The 22,412-nt window shown below is 37.8% G+C and overlaps 1 protein-coding gene across 2 annotated transcripts; it reads right to left on the bottom strand.

The window, feature by feature from the left end:
* Nucleotides 1-519: 519 nt before the first annotated feature.
* nr1h3 (nuclear receptor subfamily 1, group H, member 3) lies at nt 520-22,214 on the bottom strand. 2 transcript variants are annotated; one of them, XM_042490576.2, is made up of 11 exons: nt 22,034-22,214; nt 17,286-17,483; nt 12,577-12,659; nt 10,986-11,228; nt 8,168-8,434; nt 7,815-8,020; nt 6,563-6,742; nt 5,902-6,001; nt 4,998-5,111; nt 4,723-4,817; nt 520-3,423 (listed from the first exon to the last, which is right to left on the bottom strand). In XM_042490576.2, exons 3-11 carry the CDS (start codon nt 12,617-12,619, stop codon nt 3,277-3,279), a joined length of 1,395 nt encoding a protein of 464 aa, XP_042346510.1. In that variant the 5' UTR covers nt 12,620-12,659; nt 17,286-17,483; nt 22,034-22,214; the 3' UTR covers nt 520-3,276. The 2 variants fall into 2 exon arrangements, with proteins under 2 accessions (XP_042346510.1, XP_042346502.1); XM_042490568.2 differs by having other exon boundaries at nt 17,291-17,483.
* Between the last annotated feature and the right edge of the window lie 198 nt (nt 22,215-22,412).

Below are 22,412 nucleotides of genomic sequence, written 5' to 3'. Positions count from 1 at the left end.
AAAATTAATGAATATTTAATATTTATGATTAGGACTGATGTTGGTTAAAAAAATTTACTTGAAAATTTGCTTGATTTTGAAAAGCACACTTTGCTTGAGAGCGATACGAGTGTGTTTAATATTAAAGCGGGCCCTAAAGGGTTAATACACTGAACATGTTCATGACACTGGAAGTCAAAGACACATTACAACTTTACTGTTATGGCCTGGGACATTTGTACAGTACTGTAATTTGAATAAAACTTGAACTCCAAAGCACTTCCAGGCCTGGAAAACAGTATTTCAAATTTCACAACTATTCCAGGAATTTCAAGGCTGTGGGAACCCTGCTAACTGAAACTGTCAGGACAGAGAAAACCGAAATTATACATCCATGTTTTTGTGAGACAGCTGCACACGGCTACACATGACGTTACACAAGACGTGACTGTCACTCCAAAACCTGAAGCACCGGCATCACGTCGTCCAGTTTTCAGCCCTCTTTACGCATGAACAGAAAATAAACTTCACAATTATGAATCTGCATTGACATTTCTTTATCATCATTCAAGTTTACACTGCACAGGTGTGGAAAAAAGCATGAGTACAAACATCTAAATCTCTGTAGTTATAGACGTTATCACGATTTGAATGTTTCTACTCATTGTTCTCTGCTCCCTGTTAAAGATTTTGGTTTCTTTTCTTTCCAAAATCTGGCCTGTTAAAGCTGTTGATGTTGAGTACCTGTACGAGAAAGATACTCAGACGACGGTAGACCTTTAGGTAATTATCCATCTGATAATCAGCTGTACATTTTCGCCTCAGCGTCATTCATACAGTATATTATTAAAAAATAAAAGGCTGTCAAATTCTTTAGATCCTGTTCAAACTATAAGCTGCTGTTACAATTCTCACGCTTTTAAATGCTAAAGATAAAACAAAAAATCAAAATATGAAAATAACTGAACCGCTTTGTGTTGAAATGAATAATCTCACATACACATAATAAAGTATTAATAGAGGCAATTTCTTTTTCCATTCTAGATTTATGAAAACAACTTTTGTCAGGATGGATTTTTGTTTATTTGGAAGGAGGGTCACAGAGACGGTAGCTTGACTTCCTTTTTTTAAACCAACATTTAATCTTTACATGGAATCCGAGGGCACCGATGTCAAGGTACCAGTGCTCTGTGTAAAAATAAAAAATAAAAAAAGATTTAGTCACATCACTGTTTCCTTAAAGGGGAAGTTCAGGTTTTCTGACGTGGTGATGTACGGGATATTTCTCCATAGAAACCGTATTACATACAGCAGATGTCAGTCGGTGCGTGGCCGGTTTGGAGAAGCAGACTGGAGGCTCGGCGATGTACTGCTGCGAATGGGGATCAACAACGAAACGGAATTTTTTGCCCCCGAAGAAAATAAGTTTAAATGTACACTTTACTGAGAGTATTTTCACTGCTTTACCTTAATACCAAACAGTAATTTCCAACTGGAAAATACAGTTTTTATGTCAATCTTTTCAAAACCGAACTCTGTTAAAACAAACCCAGTGATTTAACATCCTTACGGACACAACGCAGGCCGGCTGTTTACGTCCTGTAAGGTTTTCTCCGCCGCGAGCAGTCAGCTCAGCTGCTGCACCACACTGACCTCTGGTGGCACAAGGTGTGCTCTACATGCACAGAAATCCCCTTAACAGCCTGAACCGTATGAGATTAACCCTTTAAAACACGAGCAAATTCTTTCAAAGACATGAGGGTGACAAGAAACTTAACAAGAAATGGCCCAAAAATTCAGTGAGAAATTAGAAAAAGTTACAAGGAAAATGCCTGAAAATACAAAAAAAAAGAAAAAAAATTAAAGTGTTAAAAAAATGATTTGAAAAAATTCTCTAACATAATTTTAAATATCAACAATAAAAAATCATATAGTTTCTGGAGATTTTCCCACATTTTTGATTATATCTTATATCTCATAATCCCCCCAAACAGTTTTCAGATCATTTTCTTTTCACTTTTTACTATTTTTTGCAGTTTGAACGACATTTCTTGCCAAGTTGCTACTTGGTTGATTTTTTCCTTTGTTTTTGAAAGAAATTATACCACTTTTCACAGATTTTAGAGGTTTAAATTCAAATCAAAGGCGTCTAAATGCAACGACTGACGTCTACTCAATCGTCAGGGGTTAACAGAAAATGAGCGTCTGTATTTTTGCCGGCACTAAAAATCATACTGTCAAGATGTGTGAATACGCTGGTACACCATAAAACCGTGACACTACCCAACACTACTGCCGACCCCCGTCCACAGCAGCACGTTTCTTAGTTTTTTTTGTCGGACTCCAACCTGCTTCTCCAAATTGGAGGCGTGCCGACTGAAATCGACTGTAACTAAAACACTGTCAATGGATACGTTTCCCGTACAACCCCAAAAATCCAAACCATCCCTTTAATGAGGGCACAGCCTGCAGAGTTTTACTTTGCGTTAGTATGTGATTGTACAATCTCGTGGATACTTTTCATGTGTGCACTCTCTATACATTTGTGAAAATAAATACACAATTTACATGAAAGTTAATGGGCATCTAGAAATGACCAAAAGGGTCCCTTATGCACTTGGAAGAAATCTACTGGAAATTAAAGAAGCCTCCAATTCCAGGAGGTCTACTTCACATTACTTTACCTGAGCGACTACACCGACCTTGTGATTTCTGCACTTTCTCCAAAACAAACACAAACTACCTGTCGCCATGTCACAAGCCCGATGGCCTACCGTTTTACCCTAACATCAATAAAGTGAACAGCAGATACGCGTCTGCTCATGCTTAACTCTGTATCCGTTTCCACCTATTGCACGACTGCAAAAAAAAAATTCACTATTTCAACTGTAGCTCCTGATGTTTGAAGCAGACACAGCCAAGACCTGCTCAGATTCTATTGGTTAGAGGATGAGTATAGAACTGCACTATAAACTGACATAACTTTCAACAAATATTAAATCAAAGAAAACTGGCGAAAGAGCCTGATGCTGGTATTTAATATCGCCATAACCACGTCAGCATCTACAGAAAAGTAAGAACAACAAAAGGCTCAAAGACAACTACTCGTTCATGTTTCTTCTTGTCAACACAAACTGTTTAGCGGTCCGTCTGAGAGCAAAGGGCGACGATGCTCTCCTCCCACGAAAGACGAAAATCTCACTAATCCCTGACCAGATGGGCAGGAATGAGTCAGTGTTCCTGCTGGGTGCCGTGTCCGTCTCAGGCTTCAAAAAGAGTGTGACATCAGGTCTGCAGTCACTCATTCACGTCCCAAATTTCAGAGAGCAGCGGGGGAAGCTTCTTGTCCTGGAGGCGGAGGGCGAAAACCTGCTCAGAGTGGACGCTGCTTAAAGTACGGAGGCTCACCAGCTTCATCAGCATGCGGGGAAACATCAAATGATCCTGAGGAAGCAATTACAGAAAAAAATTTAAAAAGAAAACTGTACGAGGGGAGTAGAGACGACTTTCTGCCCTGCAATCGCATCTGAAACACGTCTGCAGGATGACTCGTAATGTTGAACTGTAGCTCCGTTTTCAGTTTATGCAAAGTCGATTTAGGTCACTTAACGCTTTCCCTGCCACTGACGAGATTTTCATTTACAACACAACGCTTCCAGGCCACTGACAAGATCTTCCAACAATCAACGTTTTCACTGTTATACTGTAGGGGTCGCTGTTACGGAGCAACATTTCAGTGTCCAAAAACAATCGAACAAGACGATCTCAAGTCCCAGGGTGACAGGAAAAGAAGACTACTAATTTACCGACTTTATGGTTATTTAGCAGCTTTTCAGAGCCTCAGCAACATTATTTAAAAAAAGCAACGACTTATTTAGATCATCAAGGAACAAGGAAGAGATATAGTCGTTTACTCCCACGCTCGCTGCTCAGAGTAACCGCAGAGCAGCGCTGTAAGCAGCCGTCATTCACTATTCAGGTCATTCTTGAGTTTGAGTGGAAATTTGTGCCAAATTGAAAAAAAAAACAAACCTCAAGGTTGTCTTGAAAATTGCGTTTAAAGGAATAAGACAGACAGGGTCACAGATATTGTGTTCAGGGGAATAAGATGGATGAGGTCATAGCGACCTTCATCATTGACCTACTACCACCAAAATCTAATCAGTTCATGTGAACATTTGTGCCAAATTTGTAAAAAAAAACTCCCTAAAGATGTTGTTGAAATATTGTTTTTAAGAGAATAAGACGGACAAGGTCACAGTAACCTCTGAGCACCAAAATCTCATCAGTTCATCGTTGAGTCCATGTGGACATTTGTGCCAAATCTCTTCAAGTCGTTCTTGATATAACGCTTTCACGAGGATGGTATGAACGTCTGTATGGACGACAAAAACACACAACATGGAGATGGCTATCGCCAGCTCAGAGGCATAAAAAACAATGAGAGGAGCAGAGGAGACTTTAAAATGTTGAACTGCAGCTCTATTTTTAGTTGATGTAAAATAAAAACAAAGGATTTGGGTCACGTTCATTCAGTAGCTGCGTTACAGTGAAAACAGTTTCTCCTAATGGCTTTTCTCATCTGCCAAACAACTAACATTTCAAGCCCCGCTCCAGTCTGAACAAAAAACTAACTCTAACCTCAGCCCTGACCCAATGTGCTTATTGTGATGACGATAACCAGGTTATGCTGACATACTGTCGGTCACAGGAGGGGAGGTTATGTAAACCACGGGCACTTACATTTGGTCTCTTTATCATGATGTAAGAGCGCAGTGCGTCCACGTAGGGCTGCTGCAACCTCTCCACCAGATCGTGATCCTGCACATTTGGCCGGTCTGAACACAGTTTACCAAACAAGAAAAAACTTATTGTTTGACAGAATGTGATTCACACTATAAAAATGCAACTGCAATCATCTTATTTGTCCCCTAAAGAAGTGACAGGGACATCATTAGCTCTAAATGTATGTTAACATCGAGGAATTTCTGCAGGTTGTGTAGTTTAGGATTTCTGACCTGCAGAAAAGATGTTGATGGCAATGAGCAGGGCATATTCTGCCTCGTCCAGATGCAGGTCGTTCATTCCTTTCGAAAACTCAAAGATGGGGTTGATGAACTCAAACTGAAGCCCTGAGGAGGTGAGAGTGACAAGGAAACGAAAAGACACTTTATAAAATGAAATATCACATAAGAGCAACAAATTACATGTCAAAACTATACCCAGTATTTATAGGTTTTTATATACTGCGTTTGATATCTGATGGTAACAGTCTAATTGTTGCAATCGTTTTGGCATGTTAAAATAAGACTTATTTGGAGATACTAAAAAAAAAACCCAACTCTTTAAATACAAAACATGCAAGTCTGTTCACGCTGGGTTCACACTGAACACACTGCAGCACCAAGCTCCGCAGCTGGCTCACGATTTGCAGTGATAATTTTGGCATCTAGGCTATTTTTTCTGCACTCAAATCTGGCATTAAAACAGTCTAAAAATGTATTGTGAAAAATATTACGCTTGTGTTAAATATCACACAAAAGACTGGATTATGATGCATGATAAAATATGCATCTCATGCATCCATGTTTGCTGTGTCTAAACAGAGAGCGAGAGAGATGAGCGGGCACACACAGACACAGACACACAGGCAGACAGAGGCAGGTTTCTTTATGTGATTAAAACATAGCAGAGGAGCAGAATCGTAGAGAAATGCACTACTGGTGTAAACATCCAGGCGACTACTGACGGACGCCTGCGCAACAAATAACATATCTGGGTGCTTCTGCGTCCAGCGTGAATCCGGCATCATACTTTTTTTTCTCCTTACAACAACATGCAAGACGAATACAATAAGGCAATCAAGTAATACCTGATATTCATTAATTCCATACACAGACAGGCAGAAATGAGCAAATGCACCTGCTTTGGCGAAATCCTCCTTATTATAACTGAAATCCTTAAGAAATGTGATGCTATCGATAGCGGGGTTGTACCGTCGAGATGTCTCCAGCAGCATAATCTAAAAATGATAAAAACACACGTTGGTAAGTGGAATATAAAACTAAATTAACACAAACTGATATTTTATGAAGTCATCAAAATTTTGCTGAAAGCAGCTACGTTTTCAGTGCTCTTTATTTTTAAATGTATTTTAAAATGCATTTTACACTTATTTTGCACACTTAAAGCTAAAACTGCAACTACTGTGGTACTAAGGTCTTGAAACCTTTTAAAGATTTTTTCTTTCTTCTACAAAGTCCCTGCATTTAGTTTACTTGTTAAATATTTAAGAAAGTGTGTAAGAAAATATTTTAAATCAGTAGGCGGGTTTCTATTTGAGATTTTTTTTTTTTTTAATCGCCTGAAATACCACCTCATGCAAGCGAAAATATTTTTAAAATTTGCATGTTTCCATTAGGCAAATTTTATATTTGCAATTTTAATTTGTGCAATTTTAGGGTTAATGGAAACCTGCCTACTGAAATACAGGGAAAACGTCTTGCATTCAGAGCAAACCAAACATTTCAAAACAAAAGCTACAGCTACTGGAAACAATATCTGGTGATAAATAACGACAAACCTCAATGGTGGACGTCTTTAATAGAGCGATCTGATCCTCCCTCGTGAGCTCCAGGAAACCAGGAAGCTGCTTCGCAAAATCCACAATCTCCTGGACCGACATGATCGCCAGCTCAGTGAAGTGGGCGAACCGCTGCTGACGTACTTCTCGGTTCTGTGGGTCCTGACTCTGTGGCCACGGCTGTTTGATGCACACACAAAAATATTAACACACGCAAACCAAATCTATGAAGTGGTTAGCTTGGAATAAACATTATGCTTTCAAAACTGATTAGGAGGAAAAAGCATATTAGAGGTTAAATCTCTTGAGCAGAGATGCTCAAGTCAAGTACGCTTTTACCAGAAATTGACTCCAGATGTCCGTGACTCTCAGTCTACCTACACAGCAGCAGTCACACAATAACAGCTTTTTGTTTCTGCAGCAGCTACATTTTACCCTGGAGCTTGCATGAAACTGGCCTCCCACACTGAACACCTACCCGAAATGCAGCCTGATTCATATTCTTCATGTGAATTTAACAGACCCAATTTAATACATTTCTACTATCGAAAAACATACAGCAGATGGAGGGTATTTATGTTTGAGTTCTTTGGCCTTGTCTTTAAATAGTTTTGTTTGTTTACATTGTCCAGCTTTGTTGTCCCTGTTTTTAGGTGTACCTCTATGGTGTGTGTGAACGCCCAAAAAAAAACACAAAACAAAAACAAAACACAACATAAAACTGAGGTTTAATTCCTTGTATGTGTACGCATACAAGGCAGGGCGAGATGAGATGGGTTAAAAATATTACACACACACACACACACACACACACACACACACACACACAAACACAAGTTTATTTATTTTTTTATTATTTATTTACTTTGTATTTATTTATTTTTTAACATGTGGATGTATACATGTGCATATGTATGTGTGTATATATATTATATATAGTGAATGTATGTACACATGTACATGTATTTATATGTATGTATATATAGAGATACGGAGATGTAGATACTTCATTTTGTATTAGTTTGTATATATATATATATAAAATATATTTCCTGGTTTATAAAGGAAAAAACAACAACAAGAGGAGTATAGATGTAATGCTGGTTTAAAACCATTTTAATCAAACTAAGAGTCCAAAGAGGGTACTAATATAACTTCCTGTAATCAACAGAAAAAAACTGGTAATTTTATGAGTGTGAAAACATTTCAAAAAAAAAAAAAAAGAGGAAGAAGACGAAAGACATTCACTTACCGTCACTTTCGGTCGGTCAAGAAAGGACCTCTTGTTGCACTGCTTCTGCATGGCCACCAGCTTCTCAATCATGTCCTGCTGCTGTGGGTCCAGTGCGGCTGCTTCCTGTGGAGGGGTGGGCGTGACCACCGCGGACGTGCGGGCCGTTTCCTCCTCCTGCTGCTTCTTCATCTTCTTCAGTCTGATTTGCTCCTCAGAGAGCACACCTACAGGTCAAAGAGGACACGCTCAGCTCAGTGTCTGAGTTAATACCACGTCCAATTTTATTCTCATGATTTTCACCCACGTTCCAAAATTAAGCAGAAACTACATTTTCTCTTTTTTTCTGATTCACTTGGCGAGCAGACACTCACACTGCTCCAGCATGCCCGCCTCCCGACACTTGCGCAGGCGGCACTGCTGGCACTTGCGCCGCATGTACATGTCCATTTCACAGCGGCCGTTGTTCTTGCAGTTGTACTGGGCACTTTTGATGACGCTGCGGCGAAAGAAGCCCTTGCAGCCCTCGCAGCTCAACACGTTGTAATGGAAACCGGAGGCCTTGTCACCACACACGCTGCACACCTCATTGCCCAGCATCTTCGGCGCAGGTCCTTTCTTTCTCTTCACTGGCTGACCATCTACACGCACATAAAGAAGAGGTGATAAACCACATGAAGCACTTTCAACAAGTTCAGACACGGAGGCAGCAAGTGAAGGTGATTGGATGAGCGCTGCAAATGTCTGCTCTATATCTTTCTATCTATTTATCGACCCACAATTCAAATTCAAGTCAAGCACATCCTGTTATGTTTGTTATAACTGTCTGCCAGTTCACATTTGATTTCTAAAGGAAAAAAACAGCAGTGTTGCTTAAATTCACATTACTTACTCAAACAGTCAGCAACTGCGACATATTTTGTGACAAAATAAAAACACTGAGTTACCAGTATAATATATACTCTAGTACTTGGTGTCCACTGCTCCCCAAAATGCTCCACATGTCCTCACCTTCTGTTGTTTGAGAAATGAGTTTTAAGCAGCAGAGCTCAAATTATTGTTATTCACATTTTTGCTGTCATTAGCCGCTTTTACGAAGAAGTCCCCCCTTTATACCGGCCCTGCACTTTAACGCAGAACGATGTGTGACTATATTATACACTGCATCACGGCATCCTGCCATCAAAAGAGGCCTAATAGGCGTGACGTTGAACACACGAGTGTCCGCCTCTAGAGTGACATGTAATATATGCGTCGATAACAATGACATTAACATGTCAGTAACAGTCATTTACCGTAACAGTTACATGTTCGGAGGGTAAGCAGCTCCCGAACCTCATTGTTTTCCCAGTGTGAATGAATGAATGAATGAAACCTTTATTGGGAATTTGTCTTGCATCACAAGCATAAAAAACATGAATGACACGAGACACCAACATCCACACTGAACAGCACATAAAAACATAAAAATGATTAAAATACATCACTAAAAATATATATGCAGACATTTACGGCTGCTGTTCTTCTCTGAATTAGCTTTGCTAACAGCTGGTTTTTAAATCTTTTGCGGTGAGCCATTAAAATGTCACACTCGTGTCACCGATGGTCACATCTTTCCGACTTTACGTTTTACACAGAGCTTGTTTCGCCGTTGTTACTTCCTCTATTTCTGACTCAGATGTCACAGACAGAACGGCAAGGCAGCATAAAGGCGTGACAATCACGCCTTGAACAGGTCGCTTAAATATGGCGACTGATTTCGCGAGCTGAAGAAGAAGCAAGTCAGGGTTATTTATTAAGTATTTTTGTACAAAACAGGCGCGGTCAGTGTGTGAATGAGACAAAGGGCTTTGTCTGTCGCTACCTGTGGCAACTCTCAATCCCCACGTGCAATTTCAGATTGATGGGTGAAAATTTGAGGAGAAAAATGGATGCAGACAGACAGAGGAAGCAGTTTTCTCCATTGTAAAACAGGATGAGATGAACAGACGGATAACCCAAACACAAACTGGTTATTCTGGTCTGTGGATGTTGTCAAATCAGTCCAATTAGCACAAAGACACACTTTCAGAAACTCACCCCGCTGTATGAGATGCGTGAGAATATACCTCCATAAAACGATAAGATTACAATTTATCTGCATCTTGACCAAAATTCAGTAAAAGTGACGTCATTAGAGTCCTCTGGACTCAAATTTAGCCGTACTTGCTCTCACGGTTTCATTCCCAACGTGGTGATGCACTCGGTGATGGCTGGTTTTCCCTCAACGATGACTAATGGCAGTGACTAAAGCAACAACTGCACATTGTCTTTCCAGACAAGCAACGTCACGCTCCCTCTAAACAGGATGTGTGCTACTTAGACAATGTGTGCTGTATCTGATTCAGTGTTTTCCTCTTAAAAATCAAAGAGGATTCAAGTTTACAGGGTTCCTACAGCTCAAGGAAAGTTAGATTTAAGACTTTTAAAGACTTTTTTAATGCCGCTCAGAATTAAGTTTAAGACCAATTTTCTAATAACCAACACTGAACAGGGACAATTTCATTTCGCCCAAATGTTTATTGTGACAAAAAAAAAAGACCTTTTTGTCCCGTGAAAAAGTTAGATTAACTTTGTCGAATGTAAGGAAAATAACTTTTTTTTAGAGTGGAGCATATGAAAGACTATGAACATATTATATTATTATAAAGGTATATATTTAGTTTACCAACAGAAGTGTGAGATATCTGTCATTTTTGGCCTGTTTTCTGGACGATTTGATGTTTCTCAGTCTGCATGTGAGATTCCACTGCTTGGATTCCCATCATGACGAGTTTAAGAAAATGAATTAAATTATCTCACAAAAAAATAACTAAAAAGATTTTATCAATTATTTGAGATTATTTTTCTGACAGTGCAACGTCAGAAAAAAAGATTAATAAAATCCCACTTTTAATTAGATATATAGATAGATAGATATACTTTATTGATTTCAAAACTGAGAAATTAGGGTGTAGCAGCGCCATACAGTAAGAACAAAGAGAGTAAAGAACAAACAATACAATACATATATACATATATACAAGTATACCTATTAAGTATAATTTCTAGATTAATGAATTCAATGCCTTTTAGGGCTTTTCAAGGATCTGCGGGTCAGTCTGTGAGAGAAACATCTAAGTTGTGTACTGCAGTAAAATATTTTTCTCTCACCTGTGCTGGCAGATGAGTCGCCTGCAGATGGATCCAGCTTAATGTCGCTCGGCTCCACCGGCAGAGGGCTGCTCATGTCACTTAGTGAAGGGCCGTTATGGGGGGGGACGGGGAAGTCATCTGGCTGGGAGAGGTCAGCCAGCGACAGCAGGCCGTCGTGCTTCATTGTGGTGCTTCCACTGCTCTCCTCAACCATGCAGTCCAGCTGCAGCTCAGAGGCCCCGTCAAACACCTTACTTTCATCTGAGAGAAGAGATACAAAACAAAGTCAAGAAACAACCACCCCCTACTATTTCTCGAGACTTTATCAGCTTGAGCACTTTGCATTTTTGCCGTTAACTTCACGATGGCAGGACGATCATGCAGTTTGTAGAAATACACCAAATGTGAACTAATGTGTTTTCATAAACAGATGACAAACTAACTAGGGATGCAATATATTTTTTTTCTGATATCCAATATGCAGATATACATCGACTCATTTAGCCGATGACCGATACGGATATCAACTTTTTTCCACAGCTAATTTTAGCGATCATCAGGTCTCTTCTGTAGTAGAATTGTCATTATATTTTGCAGATTCTTACTGTGATGGCCCGCTAGCAGATGGAGACAGAAAATACAATACTATTTAATGTACGTAATACTCATTCATTGTGCAAAGTAAGAGATATACTTTATGTTTTGTACATGCTTACTTTGTCAAAAAAATATACAAATATCAGCTTGTCATATTATCATGAAATCAGCATGTTGGCTAACTCCGATATTTCATTTTAAAGCCAATATCAGCCGATACTGATGTTGATATTATCGTGCATTTTCACATTATCTAATCTGGCCCCCACTTAAAAAAGTTTGGACACTCCTGTGCTGTTTTAATTGTAGTGACAATTTCAACCAATCCTAAACAGATACAGTCTTTCCTATGTGAGAGAAAATGACTGATTCAAACTCAATATTTATTTTGTTGTTATTAACACTGTAACTGTTATCTGGTTATTATTAGTTTTTTTTATGTGAATTTGTTGTGAGAATTTATAATCAGTGTTTTAATTAATATGTATATATTTTAAATATGTAAATGTGAAATAATAAATGTGTAAATGTCATTGTGAAGAATAAATGTGTAAAATGTTAAGCATATATTTTCAAATTTTGAGTTCAAGTTTGCCTTTGCAAAAAGAAATAAAATAAACCAAAATAAAATAGAATAAAAAATAAAAATAAAACAAAATGAAACATGTTGATTGTCTTTTTTTCATTTTTTGTTTTTAAGTATCATTTCAGGCACTGTTTAGGCACTAGTAACATTTAAAAGTATTTCTTTAGCACCAGTAATCAAAACAAAACAAAAAAAACACATTAATACCCAACCCCACATACATAAACTTGATTTTTTTTAAAAACAAATCAAGATTTTGAGGTGGACAACATAATAGATAACAGAACAAAAAGACGAGGAAGGGACAACCACAACAGAAAAATGATACAAAGCTGCTGGCATAATAAAACAAAGCTTTATGGAGAAAGCTGAACTCTGTCCAGTTAAATCACACAGGGGGTCTAATCTAGAAACGCTTCCTCTTACCATGACCAACATCTGGGATATCAGTCACAGACAGCGTGGACATCTTCTGCACAGCAGCTTGTCATTACGAAATCAACGTGTACCTGTGCAATAAAGAAAACAATAATACTCAGTTATGATGGCAATTTTACAAGTACAGACATACATATGAAAGCAGTGTGATTTAACATGGAAGAGATATAAATCTGCTGACGCTGTATGTATGTAGGGTGTGTACACATTCAAAACAGGGATGTGGTTAAATTGCATCAATAGCAGGGAAATCCTTATGATCCAACAAAGCAGAACGCAGTTCTTAGAAAGGTCTAAAAAAACTAAAAAAAAAAAACCAAAAAAGTCTCAGATTTAACGGCGATCCTGTCTATGCAAATGCATGTACAGGAAAGCCAACAGGCTGTAAAAGCAGAAATGAAAGTATGTCATGCGCCACATAAGGGCGCATTTCAGGAAGCTGATTCAGCAGAGACACATGCATGATTTTGTCTATTTTTAACCAGCCTGCGAGAAGAAAAACTCTGTTTAAAAACATACATTTTCTGCAATTTTCTACAATGAATAAAAATGATAAAAAGCATCTAAGTTGATTATCCTGTGATATAACAGCACTGTACTTCAACACAAAGTTTATGACAAATTCATGACTTTATTACGTCCGTTTCCAGCTTATAAGGTCCACTTAATTAAAACGAATGCAGTGTTTTACATCAGTCCTGCAATAAATCCTTACTTTATGAAGGTTATCGTGCTCAGTTTTTGTTTGAATTGTCTTAAAGAAGAAATGATTTGACTTTATGGTCATTTCAGAGGCTGTTGTTAGTGGTGCTGTTGAACTGTGTTGTGTCATATTTTGGGGTGTTTATTTAATATATACTGGTTGATATAAAAGGGGTAGATAAAAAAAAAGAAAAAAGATCAAAGTTCAAAGACAACTATATGGTAATATCTGTTACTGTTAAATACAGTGAATTAAATACCTGAAATCGTAAGGTACTTTATCATATTAATGCAAAAAAAAGATAAATATAAATATATGCATTATTACCATAAAGCAGCCCGGATTATTGATTAGAACAATGGCTACCTTTACATGCACACTGATATTTCACTTTCATTACGAATATGACAATACTTTAAATTTGATGCAGGTCATGTTAACATATATAGCATATTCCATTTACCGACCTGAATTAGGCCTTTTTCTAAATTTACCATTTTACAAGTGGGATATGCCACAATTATTTGGGTTTTAATATCATTATTTAAGCACGTATACAGCACACATTCAGATTATGTGTCTAAATTGGGGGTTTTTACAACAGTTTGCGGCACACTGTCAATGGTCTGTTTAATGTTGGCTCTGTGCGTTGTCACGGATACATAAACCAACTCACCAACTGGTTTTTCTTTTTTGTTTGTTTGTTTTTCAAAATGCCAACAGTTTGAAGGCTGTGGACGAGATGCATGCCCAAAATACAAGCCCCGCTTTCTGGGTGGACAGTGAAACACACCTACTTTTAATCATTACGAAAGACTTGGAACAGGTTTTTGGATGAACACAAATATCATCACGCAGACCTTTTTAAGAAGGTGGTTGAAAGAATGTAATAGGGAGGCTGTGTTTGCACCGTCCACAAGAAAAACTGAAAAAAGGCTTATTTCGATGCAAAGAAGCACTATGACAAGTGGCTTTAGACGTTCCACTTTTGCATATTTTGACGTTATAAGCCACATGTTATTCGGAGTATGCACTGTTACATGTAACTGTTAATGTTAGTGGAATATGCTTAGTAGGAATATTGTCTTTTTTGGAATAAGGTTAGAAAAAAAAGAATTTTTTTTGCATGTAAACGGACTCAAAGACATGCTTAAAACAGCATACTTCATCTATTTTTTATGAATTTGACATTTGTGTTTTGGCACCTTTGTACTGTGTGGTTTGTTTGTGTACAGCTGCTGTGGCATGCAGATTTCCCCCTCGAGGTAAATAAAGTATCTATGCATCTCCACCGCAAAGGTCTAATACAACAAAACACTGTCAGTAAAAACAGAAATATGTCAGCTGTCAGGGAGTTTTCTGTGCTGTCGTCTCATGGTACAAATCATCATATTAATTACAATGTTAATTATCATAACAACAGGGCACATTTAGAAAAATACTTTTGGTTTTTATACTCTGAGCCCCATATATTCATTTTAGTTTGACTTTTCTGTTTGTTTCTCGGCTGCTGAGTAAAAAAATTGAAGTTGTTCGAAGCAATGTTTGCCTATAAACATGGCAACAGTGGTGAGTCAGAGCATTGTGGTGTCTGGATCGAGTCGTCACTCCTGCAAGGTTTCACTATATAACAAAATGCACAAACACTGTGACAATCATTACTTCTTTTGTAAAGCTTACAGTGTTCAGATCATGTTACTCCTGCATGCAGGCACTTTTGAACTTTAGATTTATAAAAGGTCGGCTGATAAAAACATTACTTTGAATATAAACAGACAAACAAGACAGTCGGCAGGGCAATCTTTCAATAAATTTCTTAAACTTTTCAAACTGTAGATACCATTCTCAAAAATAATGCAAAGCTGCTTCCAGACACCTTTTCTGAGCAATTACCAGCAAAAATGGCTCCGATACGACAGCTGACAGACAAATCAGTTCAGGGATCAGGGATGTTATTTATCTTTCCTAAATAAACTACAAAAGCACAATTTAAATTAGTTTGATAATGTTTTTCTACCACCATTAATATTACCTAAACACCTGCTTGTTATTAGTCCCATTCATTCTGTGTGTACCCGTGTGTGTGTGTGTTGCTAATATACACAAAACCAGAGAGGAGAACCAGAAACAAAATTTGTATTATGCAACCGTTTGTGATGTCACTTTTTCGTCACTAAAACATGGGATAACATTACCCAATTTCACTCCAGTTATTAACAACTTAAATATGGCGACTATGCTGTCAATTGTGGAAGTATAAAGCTCATGCAAGCCTGGTAGCAACTTTATCCCAACTATATCACAAAAGTATTAAAATAAAAAGTATTTGATCAAAAAGTGACCCGTGAGATAACAAGAAAGAAACAAAAACTGTGATTTAATATGAAGTTCTTAAATAATGTAATTGTGGTTATGTTATGTGCACCAGAAAAAAAAAAAAACGTCATAAAAACTGTACACATGAAAAAGCCACGATAGCGGTAATTTTCAAAGCCCCGCTGATAAGCTTTTAAATACCATAGTAAACCCGTAAAGCGGTTATTTAAGCAGCAGTCCGTGTTACTCGCTGTCACACTGGAGGTAATAATGAAGACGATATTTGTTGGCATAAAGACGGCTTGTTTTTTGTTTTTTTTAAAATGTTATGACTCTGTTATAGTGATGCGCTGATCCACATAAATCATTCATCCACCTGACATTGACAAAACTGACACTGAGTGCATACAAGTAAAATTGATTATGAACAGATATATATAATAGGGCTGTAAATGACAATCACAATTAATTTTTTAGGTTAGTAGCGGAGAACAGCAGGATGACTGTAGTAAATATTAACAGTAAGCGAGAGCGAGAAGGCGCAGCTGGTACCGGCGTACTGATGCTGCGGAAAATAAGTCGTAAAACAGTTTCAACTATTTAGCATCCATGGGTATCAATAAATCTACATTTTTGACAACACTAGTTGTTATAAACTTGACAAAGGAAACTAAATTTAACTATAAGCTTCTGAAATAATCACTGAAGAAATGCTACTGTTCCTCGTGTAAATCCGCACAGCGTCTCTCTTTAAAAAACATAATAATAGTTTCTGCTGCGGTGATCGCTGCATGTATTTAATGAGCGTGATGTCATTATTAAGCCTAATGATAAAGTAACATTTGTCACAGAAGTACACTGGAGAAGGCTGGTTAAAACTAAGGCTTGTATTTTTTGGTAAAATGAAAAAAAATTGTAGTTATTTATTTCACCCACCTGAAAGTAGGGCTGCACTATGTCAGATTTTTACTACATGATTATCATGGCTGAAGGAGTTTACAATAATGATATTATCGCAACATTTATAGAAACTTTAACAAAAGAGTAACCTGAATAACCTAAACAATAACGCAGTCAAATGAATTTTCAACTTTGTTCATTGTACGTTTTCTATGGGGATGTTTTTTGTTTGTTTGGTTTCTTTTAGGGTTTTTTTACAAATAAATTACCATCAAAGTGTAGCTATGTGAGAGCCTGTAATCATAATGGGGACAAAGCGAGAATGGAAAGAAACTGAAACAACTTAGAGGTGCCGGATTATGTACACAATACTGTCATATGGGTATTATTGACATATCAATAATTAACTTTAAATATCACGATTATTGTCTATGCTGAGAGATTGTGACACCCTTATCTGCAACTCTCACTATTACTCAGAATGTTAGGGTTTACGATCCGCCCGCTGTGTCCGTGTATATAAACGTACTCGCAGCATCACGACTGTACTCACATGTTGGCGAATATTGTACTAAAATAAGACACGGCGTGACTATTACTAACAGTGTTTGTTTTTAAAACATCTATGTCAGCATTTAGCGGCAAAACTATCTGCATATAGAGAATGAAATTCCACTGGATTTCTCAATAATAGCCAAATTTTTCCACGAAAAACAACTTATAAAAAGGACAGTAACTTGCAACAGTGACGCTGTGACAGGCCGAGTGTTTGACTGACCTTACCTCAGAAGCTGATATCTTTATCGTCTATACATCCTGCCCATGTGAGTCCTCAACCTCAGTCTGTCGATATCCCTGCGCTGACGGAGGACTTGCTTGGCCGCTGAGTGTTAAAGATGCCAAACCCCGGTGACGTATTGGGCAGAAGTTAAATGACTCGATATCTTGAAGACGGCGAGCAGGAAGGAAAGAGTCCCTTTCTACAATGCCCAATGGGAGACGGGAGGGAAAACACAGAGAGGGAGGGAGGGGGAGAGAGGAAGGGTGAAAGAGGGAACACAAGAGGTTACTATTGGTCATTTGCATTGCTTTTTAAATCCCCACAGGGCTGCGGTGCTCCAGTCTTTTTCCTCTTTGAGTTTAAGCAGCAAATTTTACTCACACAGACTAACAACACACCAGCACTTAAAGATGACCCTGTCTTTTTCTTTTTTTTCTTTTCAAAATAAAACCACTGTGGTCCAATGCCTTTGATCCCAATCTGTACGGGCTGTTTCAACTCAAAGCCACAAAAATGTTAACACAGCACAAGAAGAGTAAATTCACAAAAAACTATTTCGCTTGAATGCATCCTCATTTAACTTCAGAGCAGGTCTAACTTTTACATACCAGGAAACCACGACTCACTGTGTCAAATGTCATGTCAGCACAGCGGATCTAAGTCTGAGAGACAATACGTCTGGTAATCAAAGGGACCAGGTTTTATTGGGTTAATTTACATTCTCTGGTTGTAAAGCTTTTCTACTCTGCCTGTAACCTCATGTCATCTCCACACTGATCTCTCTGTACAAGTCCAATGTCCCCTGCATCTTATCACCAGCCAGTCACCTTTGTCCATGTTTTCCTAGACTACTGGAAATGAAATAACGCACCAACAAAATCGATAAAGCACTGAAAGACTTTTTATATACACTTTTTCAACCTCATGTCATTACTCACGCAACCATAACTGACATCCTCTGTGCCGCATATAATCTACTTTCACAGTGTGCTACAAAAAGCCATAACCCTTATAATGGACCTAGTTTAGAAAAATAATATTTAATGGTTGATTATTAGTCGCAAGTCAATATTAGTATCTAACTAAAAATTTAGGATCCCTTCTTATCTTAGACATGTCAACCAGTCAAAAGCGGTTTACTCCAAAAAAAACTTTTATAATTCAACTAATTGATAATGCCAATACAAACTTGCCGACAACCCAAGAAAGTATGCTATATATCAATATTATATTGATATTGTGAAATGAGATAAAATATTGTGTTAGATTTTGGACATAACAATATCAAAGTGTCTTTTTCTGGGGTTGAAGGCTGCATCAGTTAGGTGACATCATTTTGACAACTGTTTTAGCTCTTGAATCATTTGTCTTGGCCCACCTGATCAACATATCCATGTTACCGAAAATTATTTATCAAAACTCTGATTGTGTAGATACTTTGCGAAAGGATCAATAGTTGACTGTTCAATATTGTCACAAAATATGGTAATATGGGAAAGTAAAAAAGGAAAATAACCTGGAAAAGTGCTTGAAAATTACAATAATTCTGTAAAATATTTTTAAATATTCAATTGTGCTAATTTTTAATATAGTTTTCTTGACATTTTACCCTAGCTTAAAAAAATATAATAATTTTCTAAATCTAAAAAAATTCTTGCAATTTGCAGGACACTTCTTGCCAAGTTGCTCATTGCCTTTTCCAACATGTTTCTGTGAACTAGATCCCTCGGGCATGATGCAGAAGGCGCTACAAGAGGTGTTATTGCATCGCATAACTCTACAAAACTGGAGCAGATCATCCGATAGTTTTGAATCCACAATTCCTCTGTGAAATTGTGGACTATCACTTGTCAGAAATCCCTCATACGTGACCACTCCCTCATATAAGGCGCTTGCCTTTCCATTATCACTTGCATAACACGCCAACGTTGCCTTTGATTAGAAATAATGACGGTAGTGCGGCGGCTGCAATAGAAATAAACCTGCTAATGTTTCGAACATCTATCGCCATGCTTCTTGGAAAGATATCACGAGAAAAGTCGCATAACATCACTCAATGAAACACTTCATCTACATTTTGAAAATATCGCTTAAGTATTGCGCAAATCTATAATGGAAAACTGCCCTACTGTGTGCAAAGCCTACAAAAAGCAATATCTCAATTACTGTCGCTGTCAGCGACATGCTGGTACTCAGAAAAAAACAAACATCAGCATGGTTGAGTGGGAAAAGTTTCTTTCTTGAAGTCTCAGGGTACCGACGGATGTAGCCATCTCCACTGAGGCAAAACTGGACAACCTGACTCAGCAACAAGTTGGTGTGAAAGCAAAGAGTAAGTGCTTTCAGGAGTAACCGGCGCCAAAATTAATCAAAGTTCCCACAAACACAATATTGGAAGAAGAAGTACATTCAGAGATTCCAGCCCTTGCAGACCCACCCAGATGTTTTCACTTCTTCTGACTACTGAGACCTCTGTTCAGGTCAACACTGAGCGGAGCTGTGCAAGGAAACACGTCACCAAACTAATTAAATTGATAAAGTTGCAAGTCATACCTGGACTTTCAGCAGTATACCATGGTATAAATATCTGACACATAGTATTGGGAAAAAATGCATCTGGAAAAGGAATCTTTACTTAATTTGAATAGGGAGACTTTTCACTTATACTTCTGTTTAAGAGAAATGGTTTTAAGTTTAAGCTACAGTAATAACGCCTTTGTTCAACCAAAGGAGCCTTTGTGTTTTCATTTCTTTCACCCTTTGAAACCTGGATTGCCATCACTTTTTTGTGCTGCTTTCAGATGTCTTTCACAAGTGTTTAAACCTTTGAACCCAGAGCAAATTGGTTTGATTTCTTTTAAATACATGGGGGGAAGGTGATGAGCAACTTGTAAAAAGAAAGTTAAAATTTTAGACAATTTTTTCAGGTTATTTCCTTGTTATTTTTTTCATAACTTTTTTGTTCAAAATTTCAGGTGATTTTCTTATAGTTTTTTTATTTTTTTTTTTAGTTTTCTTGGGCTACATTTTGGTTCATTTCTTCTTATTCCATTACTTTTCAAGGACCTTTAATATCTTGTCCTTCTTGCCTAAACGTTTTAACATATCAGATTCAAACATAATTTCAGCTAGCATACATGAAGGGATGAGAGCGGGAGAGAGAGAACAACGCAGGGAGAAACTGAGGAAATGTACACGATGGAAAATAAAAAGGTCCACATCAAAAGATATTAGAACTACATTATCAGTCAACAGCTGCAGAAATTAAATTTGCTGTAACGTTACACGACATAAAATGCTATCTACGAAACCTTACTGTACAGGGCTCCTTCAGATCAACCCTTTGAAACCTGAACAAACTGGCTGGATTTCTTTCAAAAACATTGTAAGAAGGCAATGAGCAACAAAAGAAAAACTGACCCAAAAATTTGCAAGAAATTTGTAGAAAGAACAAGAAAATTATCTGAAAATAAGTGGGAAAAAACCAAAAACAAACAAACACGACTCATCAAAAAGTGCCTAAAAATGATATAATTCTGTAAAATAACTTTAAGTATATAATTACTATAATTATAAATATAGTTTTTTCCCTTGCTTTGCAAAAAGCATTTCTACATCTACTCATTTCTTACAGCTTGTGGAACATTTTTTACCAAGTTGCACATCGTACTTTTTTCCATGTTTTTGATAGACATTGCTTAGGGTTTGATGGTTTACATACTTGTGAAATGTATCCAAAAGCAGCACAAGAAAAGTGATGTTGCCCCAGGTTTCAAAGGGTTAAGGCAAGTAAGATTTAAGACTTTCTAAGATTTTCAACATGCCTCTCAGAATGAAATTTGAAACAAATATCACAATATCAAAAATTTAATGTGTGTGGCGGACTTTGCCAAGCTGAACTGTAACTATAATAATAATAATAATAATAATAATAATAATAATAATAATAATAATTCCCTAATACACCATTATAGTTTCTGAGACAGTTATTGAATTGTGAAAATCACATATAGTTGCAAGCCTTGATACCACATTAACAGTAGCAATGGATGTCAGGTCTGTGCAACTCCTCATAGGGAACTAACTAGATAAAATATGTAAAACCACCTGTGAGGGTGGAACAGGTATATTAAAGGGCTTGATTAGGCACCTGCACACTTCAACCAGACACAACTAGCAAAGAAAACGACACAAATTATCTCAGCCCTGCAGCTTTTGTCAAGCTGAAATTAGCTTAACTTGCAGTTAGCCCTGTGGTTAGTTGGTAAGGTTAGGGTCCGTTAATTTCGCAATCACGTTATGTAAACAACTTGAAAAAGTCGCAACTTTAAACACATTTAACAAGTTTCGTGTTGACACTGCTGACACTAGCTTTTAGTTTGACCTCAAACTTGCTGCTAACATTAGCTAGTTAGTTGGTCAACCAGTCTTGTTGTCAGTTAACACCAGACAAACAAACACAGCTAGCTACAAGTTCAGCGTGTAAACATTAGCCAACGTTAACGACAGCTGCACGTAGAAACGGTTAACTCACTCGCCTTCAAACACACCTGATGAAAAAGAAATAAAACTAGGTGTTTAGATGAGATTAGCTTCAATCCAAACAAGGCCAGTATCTTTAACGTTAGCTAACACCCCCGCACTGGAAACCAACTCCCTTTTAACAAGTTCAACTTAGCTAACTTAGCTAAGCTAACTTAGCATCGCGGCTAACACAAACATGACAACAGGTGAAATTAGTTGACTTGCCGGAGACTTCACGAGTTTGCAACCACTTCTCGGTTGCTGTGAGTTTGCTACTCCGCCCGTTTGTGACTGTTGACAGAGGCTTTGACAACCGGAGCTAGCATGTTAGCTCGCTAGCTGCGTCGTTACATCATGTGATTCAGCGGCCCCGGGCAGCGCGAGGCGGCGCAGCAGGAAGCGGAGTCATCGCGGGCAGGTTTCTGCCCAGAGTGCGGTCTGACAGGCAACTGACAGACCACCTGCCCAGAGTTCGGTCTGACAGGCAACTGACAGTGACGAATTTACGATGTAAACATTTAATTTGTTAATTTAAAAAAAGCTAAAGTTGGCAGTTCAGATAGAACAAATGAAAGAAAGAAAAAAAACACTTATAAAACA

The sequence above is a fragment of the Plectropomus leopardus genome, chromosome 1 (genome assembly GCF_026936395.1).
Source record: "Plectropomus leopardus strain MGB_pleo_1.0 chromosome 1, ASM2693639v1, whole genome shotgun sequence".
In the NCBI taxonomy this organism is placed as follows: Eukaryota; Metazoa; Chordata; class Actinopteri; order Perciformes; family Serranidae; genus Plectropomus; species Plectropomus leopardus.
This window is presented reverse-complemented; position numbering and strand designations above follow the sequence as displayed.